Source organism: Prionailurus viverrinus, chromosome A1, assembly GCF_022837055.1.
Source record: "Prionailurus viverrinus isolate Anna chromosome A1, UM_Priviv_1.0, whole genome shotgun sequence".
NCBI lineage: Eukaryota > Metazoa > Chordata > Mammalia > Carnivora > Felidae > Prionailurus > Prionailurus viverrinus.
Genome location: NC_062561.1, coordinates 215,504,395 through 215,522,207, shown reverse-complemented (window position 1 = coordinate 215,522,207; position 17,813 = coordinate 215,504,395). Strand labels below are relative to the sequence as shown.

The following is a 17,813-nucleotide window of genomic DNA, read 5'->3' as shown; positions in this document are numbered from 1 at the left end:
TTGGTTATAAAGTGCCTAGAGGCAGACAGATAGAGAAAGGAAAGGCTTTCAACAAGCTCACTCTAACACCATTTTCTAATAAGTTCGTTGCTAAAGTTCCATTATAAAATCAGAGATACATTCACATGAAAAGAAAAAAAGGACTTCTCAATAAAATAAAACCAGCTGTACAAAGGAGAAAAGCTTTTGAATGCATTTTCCAAATGAAACTTTCCAATAAAATAAGCATTAACAATAATACCAAAAATATAAGTAACGCTACTCTAAAATAAAAATAAGCCATTGTGACTGAGTGTCTCAACTAAGGGAAGAGTATCAAGGACAAAATCTTGAGGAAAATCTAAACTAGAATGAGTAGACAAGAAACAAAAGCCATAAAAGACAAATCAGAGAGCTAGGAGGAAAGCGAAAAGAGCTCAGCACACAGAAGAGAGGGTCAAGAGCCCAGGTACCACATCAGGGAAGAGACTGAAACTGATGGTTTTGGGGAGGACAGCTTTGGCATCAGCAGCTGCAAGGGGGTGGGGACAGAGTTAGAGGGGGTAGGGCGCCCACGCAAAGCCAGGCTGTGAATGGACCAAGGTCTGACAGGCTCATACGAGGGTTCTGAGGCATGGGGAGGCAAGGTCTCCAGCACCCAGGAGGACAAGAGGCATGAGAAGGAGAGCATGAACACAGGGCTGACCTCCTGAAATTGCTGATATGCAGATGTGGGCAGAAAGTTTACATTCTGAAAAGCTCCCCAGATGAAATTGTAGACCACAGATCTATTGCAGCAGCTAACTGTTTTTCTCCAGTATCACTTAGTGACCCATATACAGAACAAGAAAAGGCAAATGGCCAAACTGATATTTCTTTTTTTTTTTTTAATTTTTTTTTTTAACGTTTTATTTATTTTTGAGACAGAGAGAGACAGAGCATGAACGGGGGAGGGGCAGAGAGAGAGGGAGACACAGAATTGGAAGCAGGCTGTAGGCTCTGAGCCATCAGCCCAGAGCCTGACACGGGGCTTGAACTCACGGACCGCGAGATCGTGACCTGAGCTGAAGTCGGCCGCTTAACCGACTGAGCCATCCAGGCGCCCCCAAACTGATATTTCAATGGAGGTTGGTGCCTAGCACAAGGGGCTGAGGTCAGTAGAGCTGAGAGATAGACGTCAGAGCACAAGACTGAAGAGAGAAGGCAAAGAAAGGTGGCTCCACACAGGGAGAAAAGGGAAGACAGATTCAGGTAGAAGCAAACAGACTAGGGCATAAGAGGCTGGAGGAATAGAAAGATGTCACCAGAAAGTGTGACGCCAGAAGGAGATTCTAGGGATGAATTCATTTAGGTAAAGATTTTGCAAACAAAAACGCATCCAAAGATTTCATTGAAAACCTTGCCATTTTTAAAAATGCTAAATAGAATACCATATCGCATAGCTAGACTCTTGAAAAAAAAAATGTAAAACTTAAAATACTGCTTTAAAAAAATTAAAGGGTCTCCTGGGTGGCTCTGTTGGTTGAGTGTCTGACTCTTGACCTTGGCTCAGGTCATGATCCCAGGATCTTGGGATCAAGCCCCACATTAGGCTCCACACTGGGCATGGAGCCTGCCTGGGATTCTCTCCCCCACCCTGCCACCCCTCCTCTGCCCCTCTCCCCACTCGTATTTTGTCTAAAATAAAAAAATAAATAAATGAAAATTAAAAAGTAATACATTTAGTGAGAAAATAACTTATTTTTTCACTATAAAATGCATAAAAGCATGTGTCAAAAAAATAGGAAAAAAACCACCTATAATACAGTATATTAATATACCTATTATTGCAGTAATTTTTGCCTTAGTTATAATCATAGTGCATATAAAATTTTATACCAATTGTTTTCCAACTATGTGCATTTTTTAGAGTCACAGTTTTCCCATATTAATTTTAATACTTGCATGATACTTTATCTAGATCTTCAAAATTTATAAATTGCTTGTCCACTGCTCATCTAATTTGGGGCTATCATATATTATACAGGGGTACAAATCAGAATGTGTAATTTTACATTTCATTCCTGACCTAAGAAGTAGATAATTAACAGTATCTGAGATGCGAAGTTGTCCATAAAGATTGAAAGGAGAACGGCAGGCTTATTTTCAGATGCACTATCACACTGGGTCACTGACAAGCCAAAAGATTTACCTGGAAGAAACCTCACAAACCGTGGCATGAAATGAAATCTTGGGCAGCAGGGAGGACTGTCTTCAAACAAAGGGCCTAAAGCAAACAAGTGAAAAGGAAAGAAAAAATAAATAAAACAGCCTTAGAAAACAAACTCTGCGACTTAATTCCTAAGATTTATGACAACCACAACAAAACACCACCAGAGAAGTAGGGACATAAAAAACACCACCCCTTCTTCTCCCCAACGGCTCAATCAATCATGTGGTAACTGCCACAAACACCCAATGAAGACTGCAGTGAGGGGAGTCCCCAAAGTCAGAGGAGAATAAAGGCCCCAAGGATATACCTAGTATATGACATGTACAGGAAAACTATTTTTAGAAATCCAAAAATATAAAGACTTGTTATAACTGAACTACTGCAAGATATAATATGCTTGTATTTTAATTCTGTTCTACTTTAATCAATACAACTGGGGGGAAAGAGAGAAATGCCATTAAAAACTTGGTTTGAAAAGCCATCCATCAATACACTGTTTTAAAATTAGGTAAGTCAATGACTGATGGAATACAGATACTTCCAAAGGAATGAACAATTATCTAAGAACTAAATTTTGGGGGTGCCTGGGTGGCTCAGTCAGTTAAGCAATCATGAGCTCACAGTTCGTGAGTTCGAGCCCCACATCCAACTCTGTGCTGACAGCTCAGAGCCTGGAGCCTGCTTCAGATTCTGTGTTTCCCCCTCTCTCTGTCCCTCCCCCATTCACACTCTGTCTCCCAAAAATAAATGTTAAAAAAAAAAAAATTTAAAAAGAACTAATTTTAAACTGACACAGCTCAAAGTGTATGTGTGTGTTTTGAAGGCTAACTAAAATTCTGTTTTAGTAAACTGTCATCTTAGAAGAAGTTTATTACAGTAAAGGTCAATAAATTTAAAATATTAACTAATGAGATTTTCCCTAGTGTACATAAATCAAGGTAGTTACTCATAGTAACTGGTATCATCTTCTGAGGTATCATCAGATAATGGATAATGGTAATTTTAGCTAATGAACATTGTCAAACTGTATTAAAATAAGAACTTATTCACATCAAATGATAACAACTGTTCTTATGAATAATATACTTTTCCCTGGGTATTTCAAAAATAAGGGAAATTTCAACTGTTTCCCCACTTTCATAAGTTTTTACACATATTACAATATTCTTTTATAAGCACTATACTTTTCTTTATATCCTATTATTTACCTTTAAGATTCCAGTCATACAATTCCAAAATATCTCTGAACAGGAATAACGAAAAGAGCTCAAGTCCTTTCACACAAAAATTCTGAAAAATAAACCAAAATCAAATTACTATACTACAGCAAATATATATCAACGAAAGATTCAACTTGTCCTAGTCAAGTGTCTTAAAAAATGTGTATTAAAACTATACTAAAATCATGTAATTTCCTAAAAAATATGGCCACTGTCCTACAAGAGCTAATTGGCTGGCTATATAAAGTAGGCAATAATGCCATTAGAATTCCTACAAAAATATGAACTCAGCCCTTCCAAACATACAAATAAAATGATGTGAAATTTAAAAATTAAAACCTTGTATTTTCCTAATCCACTTATAAATCTCAGAATTAGAATCTCCTAGGGACTTTTTGTTAATTCAAACTACACACACACACATACTGACAGGCTCTAATAGGTTTGTCCCCCAACCCTACCCCTGCTCACCCTTACCCTTCAAACACCCAGAATCACTATTACAGAGTTACCATAAAAAGAGGTCTTTTGTGCCCAAAAAAGTTCAAACTCTTAATGAAGGCAAATAAAGGGCTAAGAAAAACTACAAAACCTAGTACCAAAATTTCTCCCATCAACAAGCTTAACAGACGATATATTTACAAGTGAGACTTGTCTCCTAATTCTTCCCACTTGTCTTGCTCAGGGTTCACAAATCACCCTGTGTGAGATCACGCCAGAAGTCATCAACCTTTACAACAGCAAATGAAGGCTTATGACCTTAAAAATCAAAAGGAAGCAAAAAAGCCCTTTTAAGCTGGAGAATGAAGGGGTGGCCCCTTGTCTTTACTTTTTTTGAAAGACAGGTAGAATTCCCAGGACTCGCTCAGAATGAAGCAGGTACAAGCTAAGCATGTGTGTCGTGCTCGTCAATCCCCCTCAGTGCTCCACTGCCCGTGACAAAGCCGCACTGTTAAACAAGGTTCGCAAGAAGAGCTGGGGGCTCAGGAAATCGACCCCGACTCAACAAATGTTAAGTGCACAAGCTTGTTTGCTGTCTAGTTGCTATTTCTTAGTGTGATTTGTTGACACCACTAAATTCAAGATCAGGCAATGAATCATTCTGAGATTCGCATTAATCTTGCTTTGGAATTTTAAACCTCTTGCATATATTTAGATAAATCAGCTGCTGAGCATCCGCAATGAAAAACAATTAGGAAAAATATGTAAATATATGGGAAGAAAAATGAATCAAGCACTGATCTTGTCACTGGAGATAATGAATAAGATTATTCCAACAGCTATCAGATTCGGTTTCACTGTTTCCTCTCCGATAACAACCAATAACCAAAATCTGTCCCCTTTTCCAAAACAAACTGGAAACAGATGTAAAGTTACCATCAGTAAATGCAACATGAGGAGAAAGAAGTTCCAAAATAGGTCAGTAGAAGTTGAAAAAGGACCCAAATTTTAACCTTGCTCCTAGAGCTACATCTCACTGCCCTTTCAACAGTGAACTCCACACTTTAAGGGCATTCCTATGGCAGATAGCCAGAGCTGACCAAGTTCAATGCTTTAAACAAATGAGTGTGAAATAAACAAAAGAGCAAACTATATGAAGCTATTAAATAACCTTTTCTCTTACCTCAGGCATCATCTCCTCAATGAAATGAATTGTGTAGTCTATGTTGAATCTAATTACTTTACACAGTGGAATCTGCAATAAGAAAAATGATAGATTCAGTTCTTCCTTCACAGTACACATGCACTTGCTATCTGACCCAGAAGGCCATGAACCAAATGAGAAAGTTTCACCTTAACCTAAGCTGCTAACAGTACCATACACAGAGCTTTGACCACAACTGCTGGACTTTAATGGCAAGAACCCAGATAGCCTGGTCTCTATATGAAGCCTGCATAATGTTGGTGCTTAATTAACTATCATGTTATTATATTAGCAGCAGCATAAATATGATAAGAACCCATTTAAACCAAATATATTGCCTCTAAAGTATTAATAAAACCACAATTAAATATTTCTTTTACTCAGGTTTTTAAAATCCTTCAGAAGCTTTAGCTCTTCAGGTACATCAGGGACAGCTGGATGACAACCCATTGGTTATAGATTCCTGTCACCAAAGTGCACATAACTCACTTTGCCCATGTGGCTCTGGAGCAAAAGCATACACAGTAATAAAAATAATAATAGCTAACAGTTATTGAGCCAGGCACTGTTGTACTACTTCACATACACCTATAAGATAGGCACAACTATTATCCCCACTGTACAGTGGAGGAAACTAAGGCAGGGTCATCAGCTACCTTGTCTAAGGCAAATGGGAGCTGGTAAATAAGAAAATTTTGCTCTAGACCACAGCTCTAAGGCACCAGAGAATACACCTTTCATTAGGTGTTCTAATACTCAGGGTCTGTGTGAAAATGAAGGAAGGCTCAGGTGAAATAAAACCACATCTATTTTGTTTGGTCATCAGACACACTAGCCAAGGGCCTACATATAATAGGTTTTCCATAAGTATATTTTTCAATGAAGGAAGGAATGAGAGGGAAAGTGTGAGGTCACTGTAGTGTGTTAGCTGACTAGCTGGGGAAAATAATAGACTCAGAAGCCTAGAGATGTGTTAAGTAGGCTTTTCTGGCCATTCAATCTGTCCATAGATGATTTTATATAGATGCAATCTTTTTAGAAACCATAGCAACTAGAAACAAACTTTAATTCTACCACCAAAAAGAATGATAAGAAAAACAAAAATAGTCTTATAATGCCATCTGCTGGAAATGTGTTTCTCAGAAAAGAAGTTTAGTTCTTTGGTGCTTTTTCATTTTTTTTTAAGGATAGTGGCTAATTTGAGTGAAATTTATAGTTAACTCTAATAAGAAATCCAACTAACGTGATATACTAAGGCCACTATTATTTTTAAGCTCTTTATTCCTATAGCATATAAAAATATTTGAGTTACAAATGTGTGTATTACTCATATTTTTTAAATATTTATTTATTTTTGAGAGAGAGAGAGAGAGAGAGAGCGCACGCGAGTGCGAGTTGGAGAAGGGGCAGAAATAGGGAGACAGAATCGGAAACAGACTCCAGGCTCTGAGCTGTCAGCACAGAGCTCAACGCAGGGCTCAAACTTACGAACTGTGAGATCATGACTGGAGCGAAGTCAGACACTTAACCAAATAAGCCACCCAGGTGCCCCTATTCATATTTTTAAATATCTATTCTTTGCTAACAACTATGCCAGGTTTGGAGTTACTCTAAAATAAGCCACAGCCTTTTTTAAAAGGCAAGAATCTAAAGAGGCAAACAGGCATGTAAACAAGTACAAATAGAATGTATACAATGTAATGTGTAAGTGCACCTGAAAACAAATAAGCAAACAAAAAAGTATCAAGTACAAAAGAACCAAAGAGGAGGTAACATCTGAGTTGAGTCTGCAAAGACAGGGAGAAATTTTCTAGGTCATCCAGAAAAATTAAGTTGGGAAAGAACAGGTGTTTGGTTTTTAGCAAGAAAGAGAAAAGGGAGCTGGGGAAGACTAAGTCTTTAAGCGGTTCAGGCGTGAAATACATGGAGAGAGAAAAGCAAGGAGATTCTAGACAGGAAAAGTATAAACTGTGTGCTACAGACTGTATAAACCATGTTACCGATTCAAGGCTTATCCTTATGGCAACGAGAGGTTACCCAAGTACTTTAAGTGAGAGAGTTTACATTTTGGATGGGCTGCTATGTAAACAGTGTGGCAATGGTTTATAGTAGAGCAACGCCAGACACTGGAAGCCCAGACTGGAGTCTGATGAAAAAACCAGTCCAGGAGCCAAATGAAGAGAAGACTGGAAATAAAAGAGCAAATCTTAAACAAGGGAGATGTTAGTGAAATATACAATGACTGTTCTGATGTGGAAGTGAAAAAGGAAAGAGAGAATAATCTCTAGATTTCTGGCCTAATGAACAGATAAATCACAATGGCATTAATACAAAGAAATTCTTAGGGTGTCCTCTGAATACCTCAAATTCAGTATGTGAGGAAGAGGACAAGTTCAGTTTTGCATAGGTTGAAGGTGAGGTACTTGAGGGGATATCAAGGTGGATATGTCCAAAAGGCAATCTGAAATGTGAGTGTGGAGCACACGTCAAAGCCAAAAGTATCAATTTGATCAGAAGATGCATGGGAGGAAAAACCGTGGGCGAGACTACATTCCTCAGGAGAGAACATCCAGAAGAGAAAAGGACCAGAGCCCTTGGGAATGGCCCAAGAGACAGTCCAGAGAAAGAGCAAAAGTGTCAACTTGATTGCTCCTACCATGCGCAAAAGCAACTCCACTGGTCCTTTCCCATATCAACTAAAATCACTTCCTGGGATTCCTTCTTTGAGCTCTTCTCTTCTACATACTTTATTTTCTTTCTTTCATTTCTTCTTTTTTTTTTTTTTTTTTTTTCCGAAAGAGAGAGAGAGACAGAGAGAGCGAGAGCAAATGTGTGAGCTGGGGAAAAGGGCAGGGGAGGCGGGGGGAGGGGGGGGGTTGGTAGCAGCAGAGAGAGAGAATCCCAAACAGGCTCCATGCTCAAAGCAGAGCCAGACACAGCACTCAATCTCATGAACCAGGAGATCATGACCTGAGCCGAAATCAAAAGTCAAACAACACTTAAACAACTGAGCCACCCAGGTGTCCCTATACTTTATTTTCTTTTGGGCTCTCACCCACACCACTAGAGCTCTTGTGAGATATACAAATCTGGAAAGGCAAAGTCTCCTTTTCTATTCAAACCTTCATCTCTCTCTAAGACTCAGAGAATTTGTCATTTTTCTACATATGGCAAGCTCAATTTATTTCAAAGCCAATGGCCAATCAAATAATATAAATGCCTACCATTTCTTAAAACACGTTTGAATACTGACTGACACCAACTCTTATTTCATACTACCAAAAAGAAACAGAAAACACTCCCTAAACTTACACATTCTAACTCTACTACTTCCAGGTGCTGGACAGCTAAATCCAGGGCAGTAAGACTACTAGAAATGGAAAGCCGACTAAAAGCAGGGGTTTTCTTGTGTTTTTGAGGACAGGACAAGACATGATGCATCTAATACATATATCTTTATAACTTTAGTTATGTTGTCAAAATCTTTAATAATATCAGGTATTGCAAGTAATAGAAAATGTACTACATAAAAGGATAAAATTCTCCCAAATGCTCTATACTTAGCCAACAAGGCTTTCAATCCACTTCAATTCAAGAAGATCTTAAGAAAACTTGTCAGAACTAGATTTGCTGAGATTCTAATGTTACCGTCATTTGCATGCCCTTCTTGCTGATATGCTCTCTCTAGCAAGAAAATGAATCAGATCAGTAAAGCGATTTAATAATTCTTTTTCTGGGAGGCTATTTCAAATTCAAGAGGCTTTTGATGGATCTAATCCCTATGAACTGTACAACATTCAGCTTAAAACTCGATTTATTTTATCAACATCTCTAACATAAATGATGAGGCTTATCTTCTCATTACAGAGTTCAGTTCTCAAATTTGGAGAACTTGAGTATTTATATAAAATATATGCTGAAGCCAGGAATTTTTTCAGACCTATCTTTTATTGCGTAACAACAGTAACAACTGCAATTAATGAAGCATTAGCAGCCTCTCAGTGCCAAACCCTGTGCTGACAGGCTTTTTTTTTTAATTTTTTTTTTTTTCAACGTTTATTTATTTTTGGGACAGAGAGAGACAGAGCAGGAACGGGGGAGGGGCAGAGAGAAAGGGAGACACAGAATCAGAAACAGGCTCCAGGCTCTGAGCCATCAGCCCAGAGCCTGACGCAGGGCTCGAACTCCCGGACTGCGAGATCGTGACCTGGCTGAAGTCGGACACTTAACCGACTGCGCCACCCAGGCGCCCCATACAGGCTTTTTAAAAAGTGCAAAGAATCACTCATCCAAGGTCACATAAATATTAAGAATTGGCTTAAAAAAAAAAAAAAAAAGAATTAGAAGAAAGACACAAACCAAGGTCTGACATACTACCCGAAATAAGAAATGCCAACATGTATCATGTGCCAAAAAACATGACAAACACTTTTCATGTGTCCTCTCATTTATTTTTCCCAGAAGCTGGTAAGATTGCTACAACTAATACTTCTATCTTACAGATAAGAAAATCAAGGATTATAAAGATTGAAATGTCAAACCATACAGCTAGTAAGTGGAATTCACTAATGTTTAAACCCCTGGTTTCTCTGGAGCCACAATGCTTTCCTCCTTTGATTAAGGTGAGCCTGAAAATTAAGATGAGATTACTTGTTTTTTTTAAGTTTATTTATTTTAAGAAAGACAGAGAGAGAGAGCAAACAAGGGAGAGAGGCAGAGAGGGAGAATCCCAAGCAGGCTCCAAGTGGTCAGTGCAGAGCCCTATGCAGGGCTCAAACTCACAAAACCATGAGGTCATGACTTGAGCTGAAATCAAGAGTCAGATGCTTAACTGAATGAGCCACCCAGGCACCCCAGAGAGAAATAATCTTAAGCAGGCTCCATGTTCAGTGCGGAGCCCGACACGTGGCTTGTTCCCCATGACCCTGGGATCATGACCCGAGCCGAAATAAAGAGTCAGACGTTTAGCTGACTGAGCCACCCAGGCATCCCAAGATCTATACTACTTCTAAGGAAATAAGAGATAAGATAGATAACTTTAAATATTTTTATAGTAACTAAATTATTTATATTTACAAGCCCACTGAGGGGAAAAAAGAAATGTATTATGTTGGGGGAGCTGGGCTATAGGACTTCCAATGGCCTTTCCTACTCTGAGACTATGAGGTTTGGTGTAACAAAAGGTTGGAGTGCCTGAGACATTAAAAAAAAAAAAAAGTAAAGAAACCATCAAAATTCAAAATCCTTTTAGTGGCTTTTCATAAAGACTATTAAAGAATGGTTCAATGTAAAATTTTGTAACTGTGTTGTGATGGATGTTACTAAACTTCCTGTGGTGATCATCTCACAATATGTACAGATGTTGAATCATTACACTATGCACCTGGAATTAATATAATGGTATATGTCAATTACATCTCAGAAAAAGAATGATCCAACATTACATTCGTTTCTATATTATGGTCCACACTGAAGGTAGATGTTATATATATTATCAAATGATTTTACTTTTATATTTAGAATGTAACTATCTTCTAAAGAAAATTCTCTAGGATAAAATATATGGTGAAGAAAAATTCCATTAAAAAAACAATCTGATTTGGGGCACCTGGGTGACTCAGCCGGCTGAGTGTCCGACTTCAGCTCCGGTCATGATCTCATAGCTCGGGAGTTCAAGCCCCATGGGCTTGTACTGTCAGGCTCTGTACTGACAGCTGAGAGCCTGGAGCTTGAAAATTCTCTAGGATAAAATATATAGTAGAGTAAGAAAAATTCCATTAAGAAAACAATCTGCTTTGGGGCACCTGGGTAGCTCAGTCAGTTGAGCATCCGACTTCGGCTCAGGTCATGATGTCACAGCTTGGGAATTCCAGCCCCACAGCTCGCAAGCTGTCGGGCTCTGTACTAACAGTTGAGAGCCTGCAGCCTGCTTCAGATTCTGTCTCCGTCTCTCTCTCTGCCCCTCCCCTGCTCTCTCTCTCTCTCTAATATAAATAAATATTAAAAAAATCAAAAAGAAAAGAAGAGAAAAGAGAAAAGAAAAGAAAAGAAAAGAAAAGAAAAGAAAAGAAAAGAAAAGAAAAGAAAAGGAGAAAAGAAAAGAATCTGCTTTAAATTAGTATCACTACTGGGGTACCTGGGTGGCTCATTCAGTTAAGCATCTGACTTTGGCTCAGGTCATGATCTCGCGGTTCATGTGCTCAAGTCCTGCGTCAGGCCCTGTGCTGACAGCTCAAAGCCTGGAGCCTGCTTCAGATTCTGTGCATGCGTGCGTGTGTGTGTGCGTGTGCGTGTGTGTCTCTCTCTGCCCCTCCCCCGCTCGTGCTCGCACTCTCTCTCCCTCTCTCAAAAAATAAACAAACATTAAATAAATATGGGGCGCCTGGGTGGCTCAGTCGGTTAAGCGTCCGACTTCAGCTCAGGTCACGATCTCGCGGTCCGCGAGTTCGAGCCCCGCGTCAAGCTCTGGGGTGATGGCTCAGAGCCTGGAGCCTACTTCCGATTCTTTGTCTCCCTCTCTCTGCCCCTCCTCCATTCATGCTGTGTCTCTCTCTGTCTCAAAAATAAATAAACATTAAAAAAAAATTTTTTTAAATAAATAAATTAGTATTACTATTATAGAATCATGTCTACTTATAAAGAAAAAAGAATGACAGAAAGGAACAAAGTTAGGCAAATTTTATTCTTTACTCTCCAACGGAACAGAATTTCACATTTTGAGTAAACAGCACTTAAATAACTTTTTAAACTGCAAATGTAATTTCTTATAACCAATTCAGAAAGGATTTAAAGAACATTGTATTTTAATGCAGGCACATCACGGCTATAATTTAGTAAGTTCTACAACAGCATCTAAACTGGGTAAAGTATACTGCTGTACTGCCTTTTCGAGCTGCCAGCAAATTGTACTCTATGTCCAACTAGAATACGGAAGAAGACAATTACCAAGACTGTTAGCTTTGAAAGAGAAAGATTTTGACTCATAGATACAGAACTTCCCATTTGAACCAATTACCAACAAAGCAGCTTTAATACCTATATAAAAATATCACAGATCTGTATGTCAGACCAAATCTCTTAAAGAAGACATAGTCCTGGGATTTGAAAGCAGAAACTTGTACGAAATTAATTCAGGGTCCAGATGTCCTGTACACAGCGCTATTTCTTTTTCTACAGCTCCAAGACTAAATAGCTGCTCCTTAACACTTTCCAACTTCTTCTGAAGGACACCCAACTCAAAATAGCTCCAACACATTAATCCACAGTTTATCCTTCTTTTTCAATCTTTCACACTCTCAAAATGTTATTCTGACACATGTTTACTTACACCATTTAATGTGGACCAAACCTGTGACTCATTAGCACAGATGTCACACCCCCACCTGACACAAACCGCTGCAGACTTCCTGCAGCTCATGCAGAGGAACACAAAGTAAATGTTACTTAGAAGCCAGAAGAAAAAAATTTATTTTGACTTTTAGAGGGAAAGAATGAAAAGAAAGAAGAGGGTACAGGAAAGGAGAAAGCCAGTCAATTAGCACATACTTACGTTGGTCAGGGGGGCATGTGCAAACATAGAAAATCCTTCAAAGATATACTCATGATCATCATATTCTATAACCGTTGGTCTGTCAGTCTGAAAGCAAACAGAAACACAAAGCATGAATTAAATAATATAATTTGCATGTGCAGAAATCCATAAGAATACAAAGCTATCAACAATGGACTCCACTGACATTTTTCTAAACTCCAGGGACAACTTTATACAAAAGTTTAATTTTAGGTGGAATTCTCTTGGTTGGTGGAATTCTCTAGCTTCAATAATATTTACATACTGAGACTATCAAAATGTTTATTATGGGTATCATAAAGGAGAAAAAGGCTATATGGCTTCATTTTCTAGGAACTTGTTGTATTTAATCCCACAATACTACCAGATCTATTCTTACTACAGATCTATTCTTACTGAACTATATTTCTGACCTAACAAAAGTCCTAACAAGAACAAGATAATAGCACAGTCAACTCAAAGCTCAAACTGGAAAAAAAACTCAGGATCACGATAGTCAAGACTAGCGACCACCTGAAAGTCTCCAAAAGACGTCAGGATGCCACAGGCACAACCCCTCACAACGCCATTCCCAGGCCCTCCAAAGAGAAGCTACCCACCACACACAGTTACAAATCAATTCCCACATAATGTCAAAAACATTAATTATCTGAAAATTCAATCTGTGATTAAAACATACAATTGTTAATCTAAGTGTAGGAGATTCTCTTCCTTATGCTATTCTTATAACCCACCATTTTTAATCCTAGATGCTAACTATGGAACTAATTATCAAGACTGGTAACTTAAAAGACAGTTTTTAACACAGGTATTGAACATTATTCTTTTAAACATTATATATACGTGAAGAACGGAAAGAACACACTAAAGAATATCCACGTGTACATTAGTTGTTTTGTACATTAGTAACATAATATTACTGTTAACTTTCTATTCGGATATCTCTAAATAAAGCTGGTCTAAATTAAATATAATAGAAAGAACTTCTGACAAGATAATAAGGTATAGCCACTTTGGAAAACAGCTTGGTAGTTCCTTAAACATACTTACCACGTGATCCAGCAACTCTAGTCCTAGGTTTATACCCAAGAGAAAAGAAACATACACCCACAGAGAAACGTCTACAAATTTACAGCAGCATTATTCGTAAGAGCCCCAAAGTGGAGACTAGCCAAATGTTCGTCAACTCGTAAACAGGTAAATGTAGTATATCCATATAAGGGAATATTATTTGGCCATAAAAAAGAATGGAGTTTTATGTTACAACATGGGTGAATCTTAAAAACATGCTGAGTGAAAGAAGCTAAATCACATTTTCTATGATCCCATTCACATGAAATATCTAGAACAGGCTAATGACAGGCAGAAAGTCTCTTAATAGTTGTTGAAGGCTGAGGGATACAAAAGAACTGACTACATTAAGTACAGGGTTTCTTTTCAGGATGATGAAAATGTTCTGAAATTAGATTCTGGTGATGGTTTCACAATTCTGTGAAAAGAATTACAACATGAAGTATACACTTTAAATGGGTGAATTTATGGTATATGAATTATCTCTCGATAATGTTAAAATATATAATCACTAACAATCTAATTTTGAAATTGAAATCTCTGGATACAAGTAACCAGAATTAATAAATTATGCACTGTGAAAGACAACACAGCAAAGTGCAACAGCCAACAGTCATGCACACTGCAGTCAAACTGTCTTAAATCCTCACTCAACCCTTACTATCTGAATAATCTTGAGCAAGTTACTTAACCTCAGAGTAAAACGTGGACTACTGCTCCATCTGTATAGTGGGGTAATAATTCTACTTCATTGGTTTGTTGTGAGAAAAAAGTTAACACATGTCAAATACTTAGAGTGGTTCCTGGTACCACAGTTGATAAATATTAGATATTACTACTATTATCATAAATACAATAGACCTTCTTGATTGCTAACTTATATTAGCTATTCACGGATTTTTAAGAGATGCAAAAGTGTTCTGTGCATTCTTCCAACTCCCATAACTCCAATGAATAGCTCCAAAAGTCATGGCTATAATGTATGTGGCTACTATGTGGTACTGACGACATAACTGAAAAAAAGGTACAGAAAGTAGTACAGTGAGAGGAAGCAAAATAAAAGTCATTATGATAAAGGCCAATTTTATCAAAAATAAAATATTTTTTAAAGAAAATTTAAAAAATGAATCAGTACTGAATCTATTCACATTTTAACTTACTTGCACACATTCAACCTATTTACATTTTAAAACGAATGAAATCTGATTTTGTTAGGAACTTACCAAAAAGTTTGTAGGAGGGGAGACTGTAATTCGATAGTGGAAAAGCCTGCCAGCATTGTTGGTCATAGGGCGACAGGGCTTGATGGCCTGAGGGGGGAACCAAAAGTGAGTTTAAAAGTAAAGTAGCAAATTATTTTTATTCAAAAATAGACTGTATTTTCTAGATTCACGTCTGACAAGAGAGGTTTTAAATGTGTTCCTTCACAGGTTGGTAGGAAGAACAGTATTAACAAGATGAAAAAGGACTGCCTGGTCACCAGTATTTAACCTATTTCCTCATGTGCAATAACAGGAGTTCAGACAACATAAAGAACTTTCTAGATCTAAATTTCTCTATCTTCCTCTTATTTGTAAAATAATACAATAATTGACTTTTGGCTAAACTCCCAATATACTAAAAAAAAAAAAAAAAAAAAAAGGAAAAATAATCTCGAAAGTAATAGCAGGTTTTGATAGGGGGAAAAAAAACAGTAAAAGGATCAAATATGCTGAGTAAAATTAGAAGGTTCCTGAAATGAAGAACACATGAGAGGTGGCAGAATAGGGTATGCATGGAGGTCAAGATGGGAAAAGGAAAACATAAACTGATGCTTTTTTTTTGTTCTCCTTCCTTGGATCACCATGAGGTTGACAGGGGCTGTTAGGACTGACTCATAGTCCAAATAATCCCTCTGTCCAGTCTTGCTTACACACTCTTCCCCTCCCAGACAAAGATCCCTAAGAAACACTGGGCACCCAAACTTCATCTTAGCATCTGCTTCTGCAGAATCCAGTGTGTGTAGCTCCAGGTATGAACCAAGAAAACCAGAGACAAGAAGGGATTTTGGATCTGAATCACTTAGCACCCACTGGCAATGAGGACCCCATCGAGGTGGTAGTTGGGAGTCCCTGGCACCAGATGGCAGGCCAACTGAAACTTTCAAAGATGGTGAATTGGGAGGGTATACGAGCGGAAGCAGATGCAGTGTACCAGGTACTTAAGACTATGAGAAAATGCGTGCTATAAGTATAATGGGATAGACAGCTACTGCTAAGCACCACTGATGCTGCACTAAGCCCCTCAAACTTTAGTGTGCTTTGAGATCACCTGGACAGCTTGCTAAATCTCAGATTGCTTGCTCCCCACCCCAGGGTTTCTGATTCAGCAGATGAAGAAGGCTACAAACCTGCATTTCTAAGAGGTTCCCAGGTAAAGCTGATGTTTGGAGAACCAGTGGTCCACAGAAATGTAACAGGAGATGGGGAGGAAAGGCAAGTGGAAGCCAGACGGACTGTTCGAGGCACACAAAGAAGCTCTTGTTACCTGCAGGGATCAGTCCAAGAGCACCAGGACCAAGTACAGGGTCAGAATTGGATGGACCCTAAAGAAAATTGACGGCCAACCAAGGTACTGACCAAGGGAAGAGACCTGGAAACCTGAGATGAGGACATACAGGTTTAACTCCTCAGACTCCCTGAAACCTTTTGCCTCTTCAGACGTGGACCATCCCTGTCTACTAAGAGCAAGCACTCACCTGTGTCTGAAGGCAATGTCCCTGTAAGGCAACACTATCTCCCCCTGTCCCAGCACCCATCAGTCTCCCCTCCCGGCCAACAGACCTATAATTAGGTCACAGCATAACCCAGCTGGGGAGGTGCTGAGAGGAGAGGTTATATCCCAAAGGAACTGCAAGAACTAGTCAGCATGTGCCAGCAGCAAGAGTCTGCATGGGACCAGATGAGAGTGGTTAACCAACAGGGCCAGAACAAAACAGTAGTTAGGAAAGAGTTAATTGACTTGGGAACATTCAGGATTCAAGGACACCAGATGTCAGGAACTGCCTACTAGGATGTCTCCTAAAAGCATGAAAAAGCAATGGCCCACGATGAGTGAAGTTAAAATGCCAAAATTGCTGTAACAGAGAAGGAAGTAGTTCAAAGACTCAAGGAAGTGGGCACATTGGAATAGATATATTATCTGTAACTGAAAAATACACCAGATTCTCATATTCTGTGGGAAGGCCCAGAGCACATGCCAAAGGCCAAAAGGAATGTGTTGGTGAAGGGGCACCAGCCTCACTAGGAAGATCAGTGGTGGCCTTCTCTGCAGGCCAGGGCTGACTGTAAGAGAGGTGGTCACAGAGCAGAGCTTGCTGATAGCAATGTGGATGACAAGACTCTGAAACAAGGGAGGCAAGATGATGGGACTAATTATTAGAAACCAGGTCTCATTATAACCAGCAAAATCAAAGTAGCAACCAAAGGGGTCTGGCTCACAGAGAGTCATGGAAGTAGTTAACAGAACATGGTGTCCTTAGGTAAAATGAATGGGTAGCTAGCAAAAATAATACTTAGTTTGTACCACCAGAAGAATCAAGAAAGGATAACAAAGAGGCTGAAGGTAGGCTGCCCCAATAGAAAGTCATGATCCCTTACCCAGTTCCAGGCCTACAGGAGGAAGGGGGCCCTACTAGACCTGGACAGGACAGGACAACCCTGTCCTTCCACCAAAGGGTATACAGTCATTTACCCAAATAACTGTACGTTGGGGAAAGGGGAATCCAGAGTGTTCATCTGAATCAACACTGATACTTGGAGGAGACTAGATAGATCACCCTAGTACACATTAGAGTGGGTGATATAAAGCTAAGGTAACAAATGGAATCTTGGTCAAGGTCTGGCTTACAGTAGGTCCACTGACTACACAGATCTGCCCAGTGAGTGTTTCCCCTTGTCCCTGAATGTTTCATTGTCTTTGACAAAACTGGCAGATGGCACCACTCCACACTGGGTCCTTGCTCTAGAAGAGGAGTAAGAGCCATCATGATGGGAAAGGTCAAGCAGAAACCACCGAAGTTACCGCCATTCCCAACACAGGTATCAAAAACAGTATCACTCGGGGGGATGGTGTAGA

General features: G+C 39.0%; 1 protein-coding gene across 6 annotated transcripts in view; it reads right to left on the bottom strand.

Annotated features, from left to right (window-relative positions):
* DROSHA (drosha ribonuclease III) overlaps window positions 1-17,813 on the bottom strand; it is a 126,252-nt gene that overhangs the window by 80,984 nt on the left and 27,455 nt on the right. For all 6 annotated transcript variants that reach the window (XM_047853699.1, XM_047853728.1, XM_047853741.1 and 3 more), the window contains 5 exons: window positions 14,921-15,007; window positions 12,606-12,692; window positions 5,036-5,107; window positions 3,400-3,481; window positions 2,171-2,245 (listed from right to left, as the gene is read on the bottom strand). In XM_047853699.1, coding sequence (XP_047709655.1) covers window positions 2,171-2,245; window positions 3,400-3,481; window positions 5,036-5,107; window positions 12,606-12,692; window positions 14,921-15,007 — 403 coding nt within the window. The remainder of the gene's footprint in view (window positions 1-2,170; window positions 2,246-3,399; window positions 3,482-5,035; window positions 5,108-12,605; window positions 12,693-14,920; window positions 15,008-17,813) is intronic.